Source organism: Protopterus annectens, chromosome 6.part0 (genome assembly GCF_019279795.1).
Source record: "Protopterus annectens isolate FY-2018-M chromosome 6.part0, PAN1.0, whole genome shotgun sequence".
Taxonomy (NCBI): Eukaryota; Metazoa; Chordata; order Ceratodontiformes; family Protopteridae; genus Protopterus; species Protopterus annectens.
The window spans coordinates 1,022,628,219-1,022,642,648 of record NC_056737.1 but is presented as its reverse complement, the minus strand read 5'-3'; the positions used below and the strand labels follow the sequence as shown (position 1 = coordinate 1,022,642,648).

The window sequence follows — 14,430 nt, the reverse complement described above, 5'->3', positions numbered from 1 at the left end:
ATTGAGGAGCTCTCTGATTATGTAGCCCAGGCAGGTATGACCCTGACCTTGAGCAGTATCCTACCTTCACCAAGAATTATGCCACAATACAGAGATAAGATGATCAGCTTTAACAATTGGCTTAAACACTGGTGTCATTCAAAGGGGATCCAGTATCTGTCTGCCTGGGATGACATGCTGGACAAGCCACGCTGCTTCAAGGGACGGCTTGCACCTGTCACCCTGGGATTCGGATATTGGCAAAGGCTCTTGCCACCCCATAGTGCCTTTTTTAGGCAAGGCTCAAATTCTAAACCTACCACCCTAGAACACAAAAAAGGAAAAAAACTAAGGGTAATGCTGCTCAATGCCAGAAGTCTAAATCTCAAAATGCACGCACTCGAGGCCCTTCTCAGTATGGAGAACATCGATGTCTGTGCTGTGACAGAAACCTGGTTCAAGGCTCCTGAGAGCACCCCAGCGCTATCAGGTTTTACCTCATATCATGTGTTCCGGCCCCAAAATCAGGAAAATACCAAGAAAGGAGGGGGGGTATCCATATTCATCAAGGACACCCACACCTCAAGACTGGTGGCAACGCATGATGCATCGGAGACCATCCAGGTGCAATTAACCGTAGGCAAGACTGCTCTGCAAATTGTAGCATGTTACAGGCCACCCTCACAAACTCAGGAACCTCACATGGCCTTCCTGAAAACACTAGAGGGATAAATGTATCACCAAACACCATCATACTAGGTGACTTCAATTACCCAAATATAGACTGGGAACACTACTCAAGCCCAAACACCCTAGCCCAAAAGTTCCTGGAATTCATAAACTCAAATGCCATGGAACAACTAGTCACCATCCCCAAAAGAGGAGATAACATACTTGATCTCATCATCACGAACATGGGAGCACAATGTTCAACACCGAAGTATACCCCTCACTGGTGAGATCAGATCACAAACTAATCTCGCTGGAGGTCCTCATCCCACCCCACCTGAAATAAAAAGACCACAGTAAAGAACTTCTCAAAAGCTGACTTCACACTTCTAAAGACTAGTGTGGTCTCCTTTAAGGCCCCGAGCGTGGAAAACAGTACTCAAGCCGCTGAATCACTTACAAATGCCTTCTACCAGCACCTGCAGGACTGCATGGATAAGGCAATCCCAAGCAAAACAAAGACTCTTTGTACCAAAGGCAAGCGTCCAGTCTGGTGGACCCCAGCCATAAACAAACTCTACAACAAAAGGAGGAAGCTACTACAAGATAGAGCAAAATCCTTAAAAGGTAAGACACCCTTGATCACTAAAAGTAAAAAACTAAGAGCTCTCATAAAATCATCCAAAGCAAATTTCGAGAGAAAAATAGCTAAAGACTCAAAAGACAATCATAAGGCCTTCTTTAGCTATGTTAGAAACCTAGGAGGAAACTCCCAGATATGCTCAGAACTAGTTCAAAATGATGTGAAGATTACTGATCCTACAGACATTGCCAACATACTGGCTGACAGGTTCAGTGCAAACTTCTCCCAAAAGGAGAGATATCTATACCAAACGATTGCAGCCCCCAAACATCTCCAGCCCAAGTGAGAACTGCTCTCTCCAAAGCAAAAACACAGCATCCATGGGACCTGATGGTGTCCCCGGCTGTGTGCTCCACGAACTCAATGAGGAATTAAACCCACAGCTAGGACAGCTGTTTAATCAAAGTCTTACCTCTGGATACGCACCCAGGAGTGGCGACTGCAACTGTGGTCCCACTTCACAAAGGCGGTGCCTCCACCGACCCTGGAAATTACCGCCCATTAGCTTGACAAGCCTTATCTGCAAGCCATGGAGAGGATCATAATGGACCTCATAAATAAAGACATAGGGAATTTGCAGACTTTGGATCCAACCCAGTTTGGCTTTGTCAAAGGCAGATCATGCCTTTTAAACTTGGTTGACTTTTTCAAACAGTCACCAAAGCCATTGATGAGGGAAAGGCAGTCCATACAGCCTACCTCGATCTGGCTAAGGCCTTCGATACAATACCCCACTCGGGTATCATTGAAAAACTCATCAGCTTAAATGTTAACCCATACATCACAAGATGGGTTGCAAACTGGCTGAGTGACAGAACCCACAGGGTCAGAGTTGCTGGCGCCATGTCAGACTCAAAGCCTGTCACAAGTGGTGTCCCACAGGGCTCAGTCCTGGGCCCACTCTTGTTTGGCATCTACTTTTCAGTACAAGCAAACACAGGAGGGTTATGGCTGACAAAGTTTGCAGATGACTGCAAACTGGGCCATAGTAGAAAACACATCTGACACAGATATCCTTCAGAAGGGTCTCACAGAAAGCGGATAACTGGTGCCAGAGCCACGGCCTAAAGTTAAATGCCAAAAATGCATAGTCATACCCTTCGGGAAAAACAAGGTTACCCCTAGCTACCAAATAGGTGGCAATCCACTGAGCACAGAAGAAGTTATCAGGGACCTGGGGACCCAGGTTGATAGTAGTCTGTCATTCGACACCCATGTAGCTAAAGTAGTTAGGAAGACCTTCTACATTGCCCACCTTATCATGAAGGGATTCTCATCTAGATCAAGGGAGGTTATAGTCTCCCTTTACTCATCACTCATCAGACCAATGATTGAGTACAATGCCCCATTCGGAATGTATCTGACCCGACACTTGCAGCAGCTGGAGAGGCCACAAAAGTTCCTCACCAAAAGGATAAAGGGTCTCAAAATCTATCCTATGCTGCCCGACTGAAAGAACTCCAGCTCTATTCAGTCGCTACACGCTGCTCAGAGGTGACCTTTGCCTAACATACAAGGCCATGTCAAACCCAGATTTGATGAATATGCTTCACCTCAAAAGATCTAGATCCATCAGAGCCACAAGGGCGGGAGACTTAAACCTCGACACGGCTATTAATAGGACGTGCTGGAGGGATAGATTCATCACCCAAAGACTCCCTATGCTGTGGAACAAAATCCCGGTACATGTGAGGCAGAGCACCTCGCTGGCCTTGTTCAAGAGAAATCTTGACCAATGGATGGGAGATCGCAAATATACCCCAGGGATTACCTCAGTGTCACTGCTCGACAGAGGCACAGCAAAATAATGGGTATAGTTCCCCATACTAAAGGGGTGGCGTAAGCCACAAAACGATGGGCTAGGCTTGTAAATGCCCTCGGGCAGATAGCCTAGTATGAACCTATGAACCTATGAACCTATGAACCTATGATACCACAGTAAAAGGACAACATGAGTGACTTCAACAATTGGCTAAGCTTCTAGTCTTTCAAAGGGGATCCAGTATTTGTCTGCCTGGGATGACATGATCGACAAACCATGATGCTTTGCCAAAGATGGTCCGCACCTGTTGCCCCTGGGATTCAGGTTACTGGCTAAGACTCTTGCCACCCCTATAGTGTCTTTATTAGGCAAGGCTCAAAGAACAAAACTACCACTGTAACAAATATAAGCATGTAAAATCTGAAGGTAATGCTACTCAATGCTAGAAGTCTAAACCTCAAAATGCACTCTCTCGAGGCACTTCTATAAATGGAGAACATCGATATCTGTGCAGTAACTGAGACCTGGTTCAAGGCTCCAAAGATCATCCCTGCAATACCAGGCTACAGCTCTTACCACATTTTTCGGCCACCAAACCAGGACTGAAACACTAAATGTGGAGGAGTGTCCATATTCATCAAGAATATTCACACCTCCTGGCTAGTCGCTCAACACAATGCATCTGAAATTCTGCAGGTGCAACTAACACTAGGTAAGACTGCAATCCAAATTGTAGCTTGTTACAGATTCCCCACCATGCCCCAAGATTCTCACTACATCTTTCTAAACATACTGGAAAATATTAAGATACAACCAAACACCCTAATACTTTCAGCTACCCTGCCATTAATTGGGAAAACTACTTGGGTACCAACACCTTTGCCCAATGGTTCTTGGAATTCATAAATTCCAATGCCCTGGATCAACTAATCCATAGTCCCACCAGGGGCTCAAATATCCTAGACCTGGTCATTACCAATACTGGAGATTAATGTTCCACACCAGTGGTCACCGCCCTCGTTGGTCACATCTGACCATAAGCTAATTATCATTGACGTCCACATCCCACCCACACCCCCCAGTAGGGAAACCCCTATAAAAAACTTCTCCAAAGCCAACTTCATGCTATTCAAGTTAGAAGTGACAAACATCAGGACACCCATGAAGACAGGAACTGAAAGTTTGACTGCTGACTCCTACACTAAGGCACTGTACGAGCACATCCACATGTGCATGAATTGTGCCATTCCAATTAGAACCGAGATGCTCTCCTCCAAAAAAGGAAGCCAATCTGGTGGTCCCCTGCCATAAACAAACTATACAACAGAAGGTAGAAACTGTTGCAGAAAAGTGGAAAATCCCAGGATGCAAAAAACTCTCTTACCAGCCTCAGTAAGAAGCTGAGATCCCTCATAAAATCCTCCAAAGCTAGTTTTGAAAATAAAATTGCCAAAGATTCCAAAGACAACCACAAGGCATTCTATAGTTATGTCAAGAATCTAAATGGCAATGCTCAGATTTGCTCTGAGTTACAACAGAATGGCATTAAATATACTGATCCCAAGGATATTGCCAATATCCTGGAAGATTGATTCAGTGCCAACTTCACCCCCCTCTCACCCCCTAAATGGCCCATCTCAAAACCAATAGATTGCAACATTCTGGTAATCATGGTCACACAGGTAAAAGTGCACTCTCCAAAGCTAAGAATACAGCATCCATGGGTCTAGACGACATCCCAGGCCATGTACTACATGAACTACAAAACAAACTGGCACCTCACCTAAATGTCATGTTTAATCATAGCCTTACCTCAGGCTTCATGCACAATGAGTGGCGCATAGCTACAGTTATCCTACTCCACAAGGGGGGATCCACCTTGGATCATGGGAACTATTGCCCCATCAGTCTGACAAGCCTGATCTGCAAAGCCATGGAACACATTATCATGGAACTTATAAACAAAGACATTGGTAACCTTCAAACACTGGACCCCATTCAGTATGGTTTCGTGAAGGGCCGATCGAGTCTTCTCATCCTGATTGACTTCTTCAAATCAGTCTCCAGAGCTGTAAACGAGGGTAAGACAGTCCACACAAGCTATCTGCACCTCACCAAGGCCTTCAACACTATTCCCTACTCTGGAATCATAGATAAACTTACTAAGCTGAGCATTAATCCCTACATCACTTGATGGGTTGTCAACTGGCTTACTGACAGAACCCACACTGTAAAAGTAGCTGACTCCAAATCCAGCTCCAGACAAGTGATAAGTGGAGTACCTCAGGGTTCAGTCCTGGGACCACTCTTGTTTTGTATCTACTTCTCTAAAGTACAGGCCAGCACTAAGAAAGTTCGCAGATGACTGCAAACTGGGAGCCATTATCAAATCCCCAAATGATGTGGATATTCTACAAAAGGGCCTTACAGAAACAGATGCTTGGTGCCAAAGCCATGGGCTCAAGCTCAATGCCAAGAAATATATAGTTATCACCTTTGGGAAAAACATGTACCCATGAATTACCACATAGGTGGCAGTACACTAAGCACCAAAAGTGTGATAAAGGACTTAGGGACACAGGTGGATAGTGGTCTCACCTTCTATAACCACATTGCCACAACAATCCTTCTGTGTGACACACCTTATCACTAAGGGCATTTCTTCCAGAAAAAAAGGAGGTCATTGTCCCACTGTACTCATCCCTCATTAGACCCATTATAGAGTACAATGCCCCATTTGGTATGTACCTCACAAATCATCTGCAACAGTTGGAAAGGCCGCAGAAATACCTCACTAAAAGAATTGCAGGCCTAAACAGATGCCCTATGCTGACTGTGTAAAAAAAAAACTCCAGCTATACTCTGTAGCATATCGTCTACTCAGAGGTGATCTCTAGTTAACATACAAGGCCATGTCAAACCCAGAGCTGTTGGACATACTACACTTAAAGAAATCCCAATCCGTCAGAGCCACATGCTCCAGGGATCTAAACCTGGTCATTACAATGAACAAAATATGCTAGAGAGATAGGTTCCTGACCCAGAGACTCCCCATACTCTGGAATAGACTGCCCATACATGTCAAGCAGAGTGCCTCTTTGGCCCTCTTCAAAAGGAACCTTGATGATTGGATGGGAGATAGGAAATTTACCCCAGGGATCATGTCAGTCACCCTGCTAGACAGGGGTCCAGGGAAGTAAATACTTGTAGGAAGAAATAGCCAGGGAATTGTTATGGCTAGGCTTGTATGGGCCCTAGGGCTGATAGCCTAGTACCAACCTATGAACCTATGAAAACATATACAAGTATTAAATAGGTGTTAATAAATAAATTCACAAATACAACAAAAGTAAAGTAACTTCTGATTGTTTTCATGTGGGACAGAATGTTACTAGTCCAACAATATGTCAGTAATAGGAACAAATCAGTCCCAGAGAAGTCAAACACTCTGTATGTGTAATAAGATGTGGGAGGCAGAGAGGAACAGAAAAATTATTCAGTTGGATAAAAGTGGGAAAACATTACCAGTAACACTCTGGCTCAAATGTACTGCAAAGGGTTCATAGTTTGACTCACATATAAAATGGGGAGGGTAAGCAAAAACTTAAAGCTAAGAAATAGTTGTACTGTATTGGGAAAGAGTTTTGAAGGAAGTATATACAGAAAATTGAATAAACTGTGCGTTTTGCATATTTTCCCTATATCCATGTGGTTTCCTTAAGCCATTCTGATTCCTCTCACCTGCCAAAACATGATAGTGACTATTGTGTTATCACTGTAGGTAATCAGGTAATCCTTACTGTTGCCAGTTTGCCCGGGATATAGCCAGAAAAGCGCTGCATGCATTAGTCAACTTACAGAGTTTAGCACATAAGTAAATACATAAAAAATTAGCAGGATAGGTGGGCTGGTCTGAAGACCCATTCAGGAGCAAGCGATTGAGTTTGTATGTGTTAGAAAAGCTAATGCGCACGCACGTGTGTGTGTGTGTGTGTGTGTGTGTGTGTGTATCTTTGAAAAGGGCAGGCCTTAATGATACAATTAACATAATATGTTAAAGGATAAAAGGTTGAAAGTGGTAAAAAAATAATAAAAAAGTTTTAAAATTTTTTAAGCTCAAGTATTCAAGTGAAATTTTAATGTATTCAGACTAATTTTAGTGTATTCCAACTATCATATTTAATTGGTTAATTAAAATGGCTTGTATTTTATAATGCAATTGTTTGATTAATGTGTGTTGTTTATTGGTTAGTTTGTATTAAATGTTGATGTAGCTAAACATTTTGATGAAGTCCTTTAGGATGAAAGCAGAGAATAAATCTGTATCCTGCTGTTTCCTGGATTGTATCTCTGTGAAGTGTATTGGGTGTTTTTTTTCTGTTTATTCTATTTACCACCATGGTTTGGGCTAAATTTGTTTCATTATCTTTGAACCTACATAGACAATGAACTGTCCTTTGATCACCACTTATCCACTATTGTAAGGAAGTCCTTTTTTATCGCACAGGTGATATCTACGGGTAATGTGTTCAGGACCAGAGATGTAATCGTTCCACTGTACCCATTTGTCACCAGAACAGTCACTGAATAGGATGCACCTGTCCAAACACTTGGCACAAGAGGAGCAACTGTGGTGCTTTCTCTCTAAAAAATGAAGAGTCTAAATCACAAAAACTTTGCAGACAGACTCAGTGTTGTCTGTCTCCTCGGTATCATACAGGCTATTAAGAGGTGACCTCTACCTCATGTGTAGAGCTTCAACAGCCCCTATCCTGTCAGACCTATTATACATTCACAAGTGCAATGGTAGCACAAGCACCTGCTTAAGGGTTCTCAATCACCATCTGTTTTACATCCTGAGTATAACACGTTGGAGTGATAGGCACGTATCACAAAAATACCACTTCTGTGGAACTATCTTCCACGCCGCATAAACCAAAGTACTTCTCTTAATCTCTTCAAATATAATTTGCATGAATGGATGAGAAACTACAAAGTCACCACTGGTTTAGCATCCACACCCCTCATGGACATGCACAACAAGTAAATGCCCCATAGTATCCCTTGGGTTATTCAAACACAAAATATAAGGACTAAAAGCTACTATGAGAATTTAAAACTAAGCTTCTTAAGGTCATCCCAGATCAAAAGCCTAGTAAGTAACTATGAACCTATAAATCTATGAACCTATGGACAAAAGCCATGTTAGATAGATTTTGCATTCAGCAGTAGAACTACTCACAGAATATAAATCTGGTAATAGGACTACTTTTTCTTATTTGATGAACTAGCATGGAATCATAATGACTACATATATATTATAGCAATAACCAATAAGTAGCTGTGGTATCTTGAAGATTTACCCATGGTTGGTGTAGTTTAATCACGAGGGCTTCAAATTACTTACTTTTCTAAAATAATGTCTTTGTATAACAGCTCTGTGATTTTCTTCTGCATTGTTTCAATACCTTGCCTTTTTGTTGATGTACTGCACATGTGTGGGACTTACATTTTTTTTTTAAACTCTGAAATCTAGACAGTTTAGAGGTATGAGAGAGACAGGCCAAAATACAAAGAAAATCAGATATGTTTCTTTAGTTTTGCATAACCTACCTGATTTTACTTGTATTTTCTTTGCCCTCTATACATGCCTCTCAACCTCTTAGCTCAAGAAAACTGCAAAGTCTTAGCATATATTAATAAAAGAAAGAACGGTGACCAGAATTTTTTCTGTTGGTATATGCTCAATTTAAAATGGGAACACTGGTTGGGCTGACCAATCACGTGCATGTTTTTGAATGTTAATGAGCTATCATTGTGTAATAGGTAATAATGCATACTTCTGTGATTTGTGATCGCCTGTGAGAAATCCTATACTTGTATGTCTATTATATGTTAAGGATATAACAACAAATTTAATATAGCCAAAATGGACTCAAGACCCGTTTTACTCTACCTTGCTTAAGGCTCTTAATAGTAATCATTGTTGTAACTACAGATGCATTACATGTCGGGTAGTAAATACTGCAAACAGACTTTATCAGATTCAGTCACCATTTCTTTCGCATCAGTTATCTTTATCATAATAATAATAATTTGTCCAACAGTTTGCTTTGTCCTGTGACACTGTAAACCTTCTTTTTATCAGTACATTTGTTCAGGGGTGTCTCTCAATATTGCTTTGACCTATATATTTTACTATTTTCCGCCTCTGTTATATTTCATTATTAATATGATTTATTGTTGCAGTCTCTTATTACCATAATGCTTTTCCTGTGTTTCTCTACAATGAGTCACACTTCATTGATTTTTGAACTTTGAGAAGAGCAATTCATAAAGCTATAAATGTAGACTAAACTTGTTTTTTATCAGGGACAGGTCTCCCCTGCACCCCCTGATTTATATGTATGTCAATGACAGTCACGCTACATAGGAGAATTGAAAAAACACTAGTTGGAAGGTTATTGCACAAAACAAGTACAAAAGTCAGCTGAAACAAATACAGGTGAAAAGCCATTCAATGGAAAATGCCTTGACAGAGTACATGAATACCGGTTATAACTCATTAATAAACAATCAAATTTATTTGCATGAATGTTTTAGAAGCCATGTCCCAAGAATTATTGAAGCAAAAGCTGTTTTAAAATCAATAAATGTATTTAACTTTTATCAATTTATCAGACTGTAACTGCTGTTAATAATTTGTTAAAACGTGGTTTAGTTTTCTTTTTCTGAATAGTTTGTGATTTTTTACAGTGGTGCAAATCATCCATTGCCTTCTTGTTAATAGGAAAGCAAGCATTAAAATGAATTTAGATATTTTAAGACAGGTATTACCTTTCCAGTAGCTATTCCGGTTTTTGTCAAATCCAAGAAATTATAGTAGTCACTTGGCATCACTTTACAAGGAATTTTATTAGCAAATGATGATTTAAATGTGTTCCAAACATTTTCACAATTCACATTTCTAAAAAAAAAGAAAATATGTCTATGTATGTACTACATGGTAAGTTTCATTTTATATTTAAATACATTGTGCATCATATACAGATGTAGGTCTGTGCTGAACTTAACTCAACTTATTTCTATAGCATTATTTAAGAAGTTGTTAAAGAAATATACTTTACTGCTTATTAGAATTTTAACTTCCATATATTTTTTTCAAGAATAAATAGCGTATTTTCAGTCTTAAATTGGTTTCATTCATTGTTGTCCTTTCAATGTACTATGAGAACAAAAACTGCAATCATAATTTTCATTCTAATCGAATATAGCTAAATATGTCTTGTCCACGAGAAAGCAAACATACCTGAATTAATAAAATGCACAGTATTTATATTCCAAAAAATGAAACATCTAGATTCCACAGACAAATACCAATAAAGGCACAGATTTGTGAGCTGAAAGAACAATTGTTAGGGGAGCTCTGGACAAAAAAGCAAAGTGATGATGATATGGGGTAAGACTGTCTTTGTCAACCAAGACTTCTGTCAAGGAATGTGACTGAAATTAAATACGTTTTTGTCTTTATTAATCACTTTAGAAGTGTGCAATTGCATTTTGGACTACCCAGCCATATTTAAAATATTTTATCCGACTGCGGGTAAGACCTTTATAGACAGTGATCAAACACAGAAGGTTTTACATCAATATAAGGTCAATGCAAATCATACTGGGGAAGCATCTTGGAGGTCGATGCAAATCATACTGGGGAAGCATCTTGGACACATGCCCAACAAAGTGAGCCATCTTCAAGCAATTGAAATAAGAAACAACAAGGGTCAGCTGAGCCAATTTCCCTATGTAGGAGAAGAATGCAAGACAAGCAATGTGATATGTTGCGACGGACAGAGAATCCCTGAGCAAGCCTCAGAATAATGCCAAGAGTAAGTGTTTCAGGTCCTGATGTTAAATTAAACTGTGCTCAGTTATAAGACTATGAACTGAAACAATTGAGGAGATTGAAGTTTGGATATTTTACTCCTCAGCTTTGTTTGGAGATAGGGGGCAGCTACATTATGCTCAAATGTACAGCTAGGAGAGAAGGTATCTGTAAAAGTGCTGTTGTAATGAATAATTAAAGATGTCTGTCAGTTAAGCAATGTGGTACACACCAGCAGCTTGCAGTTCTTAATACCACAGTTGGAAGGTTTATTATGCGAGTTTGTGCCATGGATGTGCATGTTCGAACCTGCAAATTACCCTGGGAAGCAGTGTCCTTTGGTTCAGTTGGCCAGCAAAGGTATGTGAATATCTGTTATGTGATTCAACCAAGTCTAGGGAAGTGAGGGATAGGGGTGTAATTCATATGCTGGAGGGAACTATTAGAGAGTAATAACTAGAGAGAGAGAGTGTTGAGAATGGCACCGAAATTAAAGCACAAAACTTAAAGCCCCTTGGTTATAACAAATTGAGTGAAGGGAAGAGGATGGCACAAGGGAAACTGTAAAGAATACAGGGTGGGAGATGGAATTAATGAGAGATCCTACAAACCAAACTCACTTAAGCCCCATGTGGAGTTTTATTACACCAAAAGGAAAAACTAAAAAAAGAATGTATGAGGAGTGGAATATTTGGATAGTTGACAGAGCTTCTTGTTACAAATCATTTATTTTTTGGTACCAGTGATTACAATCTGGAGAGTGGGAGATGTAATGTCTTCTTTGAGGCTCATGCAGAAAAATGTAATAAGAAGAAAGAAGGATGATGTGGTAGGAAGGCGGTTCTATCATCTTGAGATTTTAAGAGGTGCAGACTACAAAGGATTAGGCCAGAAAAAAATCACTTTAGCTAGCTTATCTAGAAGACGTGCACTCTGATACCCTCGCTATGGGAGGAATATAGATGTCTTGCTGAAGTTTCAAGCAGTTTATTGAGTTAAGTAGGTAAATGGACTTGTGTTCTTGTTCTGAACAACAAAAATTGGAACAAGAACACTCATCAATCTACCTGCTTAACTGAATAAACTACTTGAAACTTCAACAAGGTATCTTTAATTCCTCCGAGTGGGATAGAGTCTCATAGATCTGCTAGCTAAAGTAATTTCCTCTGGACTAATCCTTTGTACTCTGTTTCTTCTTAGTCCTGTCACCCTCTGGGTCACAGATGGGATACCATCCTTAACTCAAACCTTCGGGATCACCTCTGAGATTTTAAGAGGTGGGAGGATTCAAGGGAGTTTTTATTGGCCAAAAGGCAATAGATACCCAAGTGCATGGCTTTGTCATTACTGACTTGGAATGTCAGTGAGCTTCTAGAAATGGTTAGTATGGTAACCGTGCTGCATGAATCCCATAAGGTAAATGGTTAGTATGGTAACCGTGCTGCATGAATCCCATAAGGTAAATGGTTAGTATGGTAACCGTGCTGCATGAATCCCATAAGGTAAATGGTTAGTATGGTAACCGTGCTGCATGAATCCCATAAGGTAAATGGTTAGTATGGTAACTGTGCTGCATGAAACCCATAATATAAATGGTTTCTATGGGAACCGTGCTGCATGAATCCCATAAGGTAAATGGTTAGTATGGTAACTGTGCTGCATGAAACCCATAATATAAATGGTTTCTATGGGAACCGTGCTGCATGAATCCCATAAGGTAAATGGTTAGTATTGTAACTGTGCTGCATGAAACCCATAAAGTAAATGGTTAGTATATTAACCATTCTGCATGAAACCCATAAGGTAAATGGTTACTATGGTAACTGTGCTGCATGAAACCCATAATATAAATGGTTGGTATTGTAACTGTGCTGCATGAAACCCATAAGGTAAATGGTTACTATGGTAACCGTGCTGCATGAAACCCATAAGGTAAATGGTTACTATGGTAACCGTGCTGCATGAAACCCATAAGGTAAATGGTTACTATGGTAACTGTGCTGCATGAAACCCATAAGGTAAATGGTTACTATGGTAACCGTGTTGCAATAAACCCATAAGGTAAATGGTTACTATGGTAACCGTGCTGCATGAAACCCATAATGTAAATGGTTAATATTGTAATCGTGCTGCATGAAACCCATAAGGTAAATGGTATGTACTGTAACTGTGCTGCATGAAACCCATAAAGTAAATGGTTAATATTGTAATCGTGCTGCATGAAACCCATAAGGTAAATGGTTAGTATTGTAACCGTGCTGCATGAAATTCATAAGGTAAATGGTTAGTATGGTAACCGTGCTGCATGAAACCCATAAGGTAAATGGTTACTATGGTAACCGTGCTGCATGAAACCCATACGGTAAATGGTTACTATGGTAACAGTGCTGCATGAAACCCATAAGGTAAAGGGTTAGTATTGTAACCATTCTGCATGAAATCCATAAGGTAAATGGTTACTATAGTAACCGTGCTGCATGAAACCCATAAGGTAAATGGTTACTATGGTAACGGTGCTGCATGAAACCCATAAGGTAAATGGTTAAATTGGTTAGTAATGTAACCGTGCTGCATGAAACCCATAAGGTAAATGGTTAGTATGGTAACCGTGCTGCATGAAACCCATAAGATAAATGGTTAGTCCTATAACCGTGCTGCATGAAACCCATAAGGTAAATGGTTAGTACTATAACCGTGCTGCATGAAACCCATAAGGTAAATGGTTAGTACTATAACCGTGCTGCATGAAACCCATAAGGTAAACAGTTAGTATTGTAACAGTGCTGCTTGATGCCCATAAGGGAAATGGTTACTATGGTAACCGTGCTGCATGCAAGCCATAAGGTAAATGGTTACTATGGTAACCATGCTGCATGAAACCCAAAATGTAAATGATTAGTATTGTAACCATGCTGCATGAAACATATAAGGTAAAGAGTTACTATGGTAACCGTGCTGCATGAAACCCATAATGTAAATGGTTACTAAGGTAACCATGCTGCATGAAACCAATAAGGTAAATGGATAGTATGGTAACCGTGTTGCATGAAACCCATTAAGTAAATGGTTAGTATGGTAACTGTGTTGCATGAAACTCATAAGGTAAATGTTACTATGTCAATCATGCTGCAAGAAATCCCTAAAGTAAATGGATAGTATAGTAACTGTGGTGCAAAAACCCATACGGTAAATGGTTACTATGGTAACTGTGCTGCATGAAACACATAAGGTAAAGGGTTACTTTGGTTACCATGCTGCATGAAACCCATAAGGTAAATAGTTAGTATGGTAACCGTGCTGCATGAAAACCGTAAGGTAAATGATAAGTATTGTAAACTTGCTGCATGAAACCCATAATGTAAATGGTTAACATTTTAACCGTGTTGCATGAAACCCATAAGGTAAATGGTTACTATGGTAACTGTGCTGCATGAAACCCATAAGGTAAATGGTTACTATGGCAACTGTGCTGCATTAAACCCATAAGGTAAATGG

General features: G+C 40.1%; 1 protein-coding gene across 1 annotated transcript in view; it reads right to left on the bottom strand.

The window, feature by feature from the left end:
• Positions 1-14,430, bottom strand: part of LOC122804650 (ADP-ribosyl cyclase/cyclic ADP-ribose hydrolase 1-like) — a 359,461-nt gene that overhangs the window by 325,388 nt on the left and 19,643 nt on the right. Inside the window, exon 2 of the mRNA XM_044074633.1 lies at positions 9,891-10,020. Coding sequence (XP_043930568.1) covers positions 9,891-10,020 — 130 coding nt within the window. The remainder of the gene's footprint in view (positions 1-9,890; positions 10,021-14,430) is intronic.